The sequence below is a fragment of the Carlito syrichta genome, unplaced genomic scaffold (assembly GCF_000164805.1).
Source record: "Carlito syrichta isolate Samal-C Ts95f unplaced genomic scaffold, Tarsius_syrichta-2.0.1 Scaffold301838, whole genome shotgun sequence".
Classification (NCBI taxonomy): Eukaryota; Metazoa; Chordata; class Mammalia; order Primates; family Tarsiidae; genus Carlito; species Carlito syrichta.
Window position 1 is genome coordinate 190,339 of NW_007245934.1, and position 6,446 is coordinate 196,784.

Genomic DNA, 6,446 nt, shown 5'->3' on the forward strand with positions numbered 1-6,446 from the left:
TCATTATACAACCTCGGCTAAGATAACTTATCAACCCAACATAAACCTCAGCAACGTCTATTCCTGAAGGGAATCAAGAGAGGCTTATGAAGCTCTATAGCAATGAAATATTGGGTTAGTAGACTGAAAGGAGACATGATATGTTCTTATATTACTTACTCTAATATTTTTTAAAACTATAAAAAAACAGAATAAAGATGACACGATCTGAAATAGTTGGTGTGCTTAAAACCCAGTTTAAAAAATTTGTAGGTAGGAATACCTCAACAAGACAGATAGATCATAGGCTTATTTTTCTTTTCCAAGTGCTTATCAAATTAGAAATAAAAATTTAGAGCAGGTTTGTTTTCTATGTGAAATCCTCTTTCCACATCCTACATAGCAAACACAAGCACTACACACACACACACACACACACACACACACACACACACACACACACACACACACGGTTCTTTGTCTCTCCTTACACCTTACATCTGTCAATCCTAATACCATTGGACTAAGGAGGCTAAGAAATAAAGAATGTGTTAAAACAGCATTTTACCTCTTTGCTGATCAAACACAGAAGAGTCGCTGAAATCCATGGTAGGCTGTCTCATCATTTGCCATCGGAATGACAAAAAGCATCCAGGTCTCTAGAGAGGAGAAAACACCTTCTCACATGTTCCAGTCAACACAACAGTCAGATACAGCATCGCTTGCCAAGACCTTTGAGAATTAAACGTGCATTAGAGCTGCAGGTTGTTGTCAAGGCAAATGACGAAAACAGGTAAATGCTATTCCTGCAAATACTGTCTGGAAAAGAGTTACTCTCTGGCCTCATTCATTAGCTTCACTTGTGTGTGACTTGAATACATCCTCCACCCCCAAGCAAATAAAGACTACAGTTCCAACCCTAAAACGGTAATCCTGGGGACCACCTGCCTTGGATCTGGGCTGGGAAAACACAGCAGGTCACGAAGCTTCAGCAGCTGGAATGTCGCTTTAAACCAACAGAAATCTCAACGAATGAGTGAGGATCCACAGGGCCAGACGGAGCATGTGCAAAGCTGCCAAGGCAGTTTGCATTCGGCTGTGCTCCTGGTGGAGTGAGAACTGCATTTGGATCATGTGAGCAGAGCGTGCCATCTCAATGGAATAGGACGTAAATATTGTAGCAGGAGGCTGCTGGCCATGTGTTGTGCAGAGTAATGACCCACGTCGCAGTCCTCTTCAGTCTCTGTTCAGCTTGTTTAGTCTCTGTTCAGCTCCGTTCTCTGATTGACGGGAGGATGAGGGGGGGAAAAGGAAGTGTCATTTGAAAGGTCGCATTTCCAGGCTCAAGTATCTGTGACCATAAAATTAAAACAGTCTGCAGTCACAAGGGTGTTCACTGTAGCATTATATGTGATGAAACTTGAACAATCACTTAAATGTATCTCATTTGATAAATGGTGAGTAAATGGTAGTAAATTCATACTATAAATTTTAAAATCTGAGGTAAAAACAAAAACAAAAAAGACAAAAAGCCTATGTGTATTTATCTGGCAGGATGTTGCTAATCTATTGTTAAGTAAAACAAGCAAGTTATATGTTTCATTTGTTCACATTTTTATAAAACCAGCAACCACCCAATGAATATTTAAATATGTTCATATACGTTTAGAGGAACACTGGAAAAAATGTAGAAAGATCCATACTAAACTGCTAATACAGGTTACCTCAGGGGATTGCAATGTGAGTAGGAGATTTCTAACTTGTTCTTTATCAATCCCTGTATTTGTTAGCTTATTAGAACAAGTATCTTTTTAAAATATTTGTGGCAAAATAGGATATAAATTGAAACAAAGTTCTACATTCTAGACAAGGCTGAATTTTTGGGACAAGTCATATAGTAGATGCTCTCATAAATGCTGTTGATTATAGAAAAGCTGTTCTCTGTCCTAACTGGATTAGTATGTTAATGTGGAAATAAAAGCAGAAACCATTTTTCTCCATATATGGTTCCATTTGCTTTGATATAAACTAATCTCATTTGTAATCTGTGTTCTTTGATAGGCAGATTCCTTACTTATCTCTTGCCTCATATTTTCTCAATGCCTATTATATATTTTCCACCAACAAATTGGGGGCGTTTCCCTTCTCTGTGACAATTCTGTTACCCAGTCAAAAAGACTGCGGCTCACTCCCCTCTCCCGTATAAGCCCGTCCCCTCAAAATAATTTTTAAATATGCATTTAAACATGCTTTTTATTTAAAAATACAAGCAGAACATACATCTTGTAAGTCATTATCCAAAATGTGCTCCATAGGTAAATTTCTTAAATTTCCGAGCACCGGACTCTTGCATTAACCACAGGAACCAAACTGAGGAGACTGGGAGTGGATTGAGAAGGAAGGAAACTGAGATTTACACTAGCCAAATCCTCAGCTGAGGAGAGATGGCTCGGGCTGGTCCAGTTGACTGAGGTCCAAAGCTAGAGCAAAACAGAGGGCTTAGATGAACTTCCCTTTCACTCATTTGTTCATTAATTCATCAATTACCGTGAAAGGAGTGCTGTGCTGCAATCATACAGGCCCTGGCGATGCATCTGTGAGCAAGACAGAAAAGGTCCCCACATTTAATGTGCTACACTCTTGGGTGCAACTTCTTCTTCCGGCCATGCTGGAGCAATAGAGGACTGAATTCACTCTCCTGTGGTAAACAATTAGAAAACTGGGTAAAATAACTGAAACAATGGTTTTCAGACAGCAGGAAGCACAGGACCATGACCTCTGGGAGAAGAGGAAAAAAATGAGATTAGTGTGGTGAGTCCTCAGCTAACTTCTGGGGAGAGTTTCTAGGCTGCATAATGTGGCAGAGAGAGTGGGCTGAATGGCTTGTGAAAGGGTTCACACAAAGGTATGTCCATGTTCTAATCCTAAGAACCCATGAGCATGACCTTATTTGGAAAAGGGGATCTTTGCAGGTATAGTTAAAGATCTCAAGTTGAAATCATCATAGGTTATCTGAGTGGGGCCCAAATCCAATGACAAGTATCCTTATAGGAGACACACGGAAGGGACACACAGAGAGAAGAGGAGAAGGTCACAGAGGTAGAGATTGGAATGATGCAGCCGCAAGTCAAGGAACACTTACAGCCACCAGAAGCTGAAAGAGGCAAGGAAGAGGGTGTCCCTTAGAGCCTTTGGAGGGAGCAAGCCTCTGTTGACACCTTGAATTTGAACTTCTAGTCTCCAGAATTGTGAGAGAATACATTTCTGTTGTTTTGAGCCACCATATTTGTGGTAATTTGCTACAGCAGCTTCGGGAAACTAATACAGAAGAGGAACTCTCAAAATAAATGCAAAGTATCTAAAATTACTACTTAAAAAAAATCAAAGGCCTGTTAACAAAATCGTTGCACCTTTATATCATTACCAAAACACAGGCATTTTCATGTTGCAAAAGAGCTACTTTAGGCTCATTTTGAAGAAAGGTAAATAGAGAGGAAAGGGCGTGAGCTTGAGTTTGTCTCTTGTTAGGTGTGTGATTAGGACAAGTTACAAAACTTTTTGAGCCTCAGTGTCTTAATCTGTGACATGGAAACCTCACCCTCACACTTCTTGTAATCATTGACTAACATTATCTTTCAGTTCACCTCCTGGGCTACAAACATAGAGACAGTTCTTTCTATGTAACCAAAGCCTAGTGTAAGATAGCATCTGGTTGTTTTTTCAAGTGCATTTTGATTAAAGCAATTATTCACACCTATTTGGTACCTGTGGTGCATTAACTTTTATGTATAATGTCAGAGGGCTAGAGAAGACAGTCTGTAAGACCATGTAAATCTGGCTCTCTACTTCCTCTTCAATTCATTCCTTATGGCTCTCCCTCCCTTCCCAACATCTGGTCACACTGGTCTCTTCCTTGAACATACTATGCCCTTTCCTATCCCCCAAAGACTTTGCTATTCTGTTTCTCTACTTGAAATGCTTTTTCCCAGCTCAGATGTCACCACACCAGAGAGGCTCTCCCTGACCACTCTCAGACCCCATCAGCCACTTCCTTCTCCAGAATGCGACTTCGTGAATTTACAATGAGAAATAGCCCTGCCAAAAGACAGAGCCTTTGCCCATGTTGTGACATCTGTCTAGTTCAGTGCTTCTTGGACTATCTATGGTGAAGGACCAGTTTCTAAAAATTTCCAAACTATCACAGATCGATGCATTCCTAAAATATGATAAAGATTAATAATGGAAAAAAGCAAGTAACATAAAAAGTAACAAAAAGAAAAAGTAAGACTTAGAGAACGCAAGCTCTAATTTTTATTATTAGATTCAACAGGCATAATATTACATGTCAATAAACATAATCAGAACAAACATAGGATAAAAAAATTACAAAAACTGTATACATTGTTCATTGAAAGTGCATTTTGGTATTAATTATCTGTGCTGTCCAATGTAATAGCCACTAGTCACATGTGACTATTTAAATTTAAATTAATTGTAATAAAATTAAATTAAAAATTCAGTAGCACTGTGATTTTACTTTGTCATAACTAAAAACTGTTGCTCTTTGAGAGATGCTGTTAAGAAAAAGCCACAGACTGGGAAAAGATATTTGCAAAACACAAAGATAATGGACTTGCACCCAGAAAATGTAAAGAGTCCCTAAAACTTAATAATAAAAAAACCCTAATTTTAAAAAGGGTAAAGATTTGAATTGACATGTCATCAAAGAAGAGATACAGAAGGTAAATACACACATGAAAAAATTATCAGCATCAATGATCATTAGGAAAATGGAAATTAAGATCATGATGTAATACCACTACACATCAATTGGAATGACTTTTAATAAATCAACAAACTAAGATCACACTGTGTGCTGGTGAGGATGCTGACACTTACATACATTCCTGATGGAGATAAAATGGTGCAGTCATTTTGGAAAGCAGTTTTGCAATTTCTTATAAAGTTAAACATAAATAAGACCCATCAATCCAACTCCCAAGTACTTAAGGGAAACGAAAACATATGTTTTCACAAACACCTCTATGTGAATGTTTATAGCAACTATATTGTGGCCCCAGACTGAAAACAGCCTAGGAGTTTATCAACTGGCAAGAGGATCTAGAAACTGTGGCATATCTATATGATGACGGACTACTACTCAGCTATAAAAAGAAATTGAGCTGGACGTGGTGGCTCATGCCTGTAATCCCAGCACTTTGGGAAGCAGAGGCGAGAGGATTGCTTGAGCCCCTATGTTCAAGACCAGCCTGGACAACATGGTGAGACCTCGTCTCTACAATAAATCAAGAAATTAGTTGGGCGTGGTGTTGCACGCCTGTAGTTCCGGCTACTTGGAAGGATCACCTGAGCCCAGCAGGTTGAGCTACGGTGGCCATGAATGTGCCACTGCACTCCAGCCTGGGTGAAAGAATGAGATTCTGACTCCAAAAAAAAAAAAAGGAAAAAGAAAATAGATTTATATGTGCAATTAATGGATGAATATTTAATGCATTATGCTGAGTTAAAAAACCAGAAACAAAAGGCTATATGCTACATGATTCCATCTATAAGGCATTCTGTCAAAAATTTTAGAGACAGAAATCAGAGGACTGCTTTCCAGGAGGAGGGAATGGACTACAAAGGGCAGGATAGAACTTTTGGAATCAGAAATATTCTGGATCTTGTGTGTGGTGATGACTACATACTCTGTATTCATTTGTCAAACTCACAGATCTAAACATTTTGAAAGAGTGGTTATTAGTAAACGTAGATCATACATCAATAGACCTCAAAGAAGCAGCAATACAAATCTCACTTCAATAAGTTAACTAACAATGTTAACTTAGATTTTAACAGGTTGGTTAAAAATTTATATGATTGAAGCTAGCAGACTTTAAAATAAATAAGTGCTCATTTTTCTCAGATATCTGTATACTTTTAGAGTACATTTGACAAGCTCATCTTAAAATATCACATTTTTAACACTACTAAAATATCACTTATTTAACACTACTGTGCATGACTTTCCATGCAAGTTTGACAATGCCCAAGCTGGTCATATCACATCCCGTGAGACAAGTTTGCCATCACAGGCTTGGAAGTTGTGGCAATGTCAAATTGCTGTAACCAGTTCTAAATGGTTGCATTAGAAGTTCTCCCAATTTTCATACTTTGTCACAAACTGGTGATCAGCAGATTCTGGACTGGTACCAGCCATGACCCACACTTTGAAGAGAACTGGTCTGAACTTCTCTGTCCTTGATTCTTCCCATGGTGAGTTTCTTACTATCCAGGTCTCTGCTCAGAGAGGCCTTCCTTGACCTCCCTATTCCATCCAAAAAAGCAGCTGCCTTCTTGCTCATTTCCAATTATCATCCATAAGATGTCCTCATTTTTTCCTTCTCATAATTATCACCATCTGTAATTAACTTGTAATTCATTATGTTTTCATTGTCTGTCTTTCT

At 38.6% G+C, this 6,446-nt stretch overlaps 1 protein-coding gene across 1 annotated transcript in view; it reads right to left on the reverse strand.

The window, feature by feature from the left end:
- The window catches only part of ANKRD55 (ankyrin repeat domain 55), a 126,018-nt gene extending 124,972 nt beyond the window's left edge, over window positions 1-1,046 (reverse strand). Inside the window, exons 1-2 of the mRNA XM_008055387.2 lie at window positions 928-1,046; window positions 548-638 (exon numbers count right to left, since the gene is read on the reverse strand). Coding sequence (XP_008053578.1) covers window positions 548-605 — 58 coding nt within the window. The 5' untranslated portion in view covers window positions 606-638; window positions 928-1,046. The remainder of the gene's footprint in view (window positions 1-547; window positions 639-927) is intronic.
- Window positions 1,047-6,446: the final 5,400 nt, after the last annotated feature.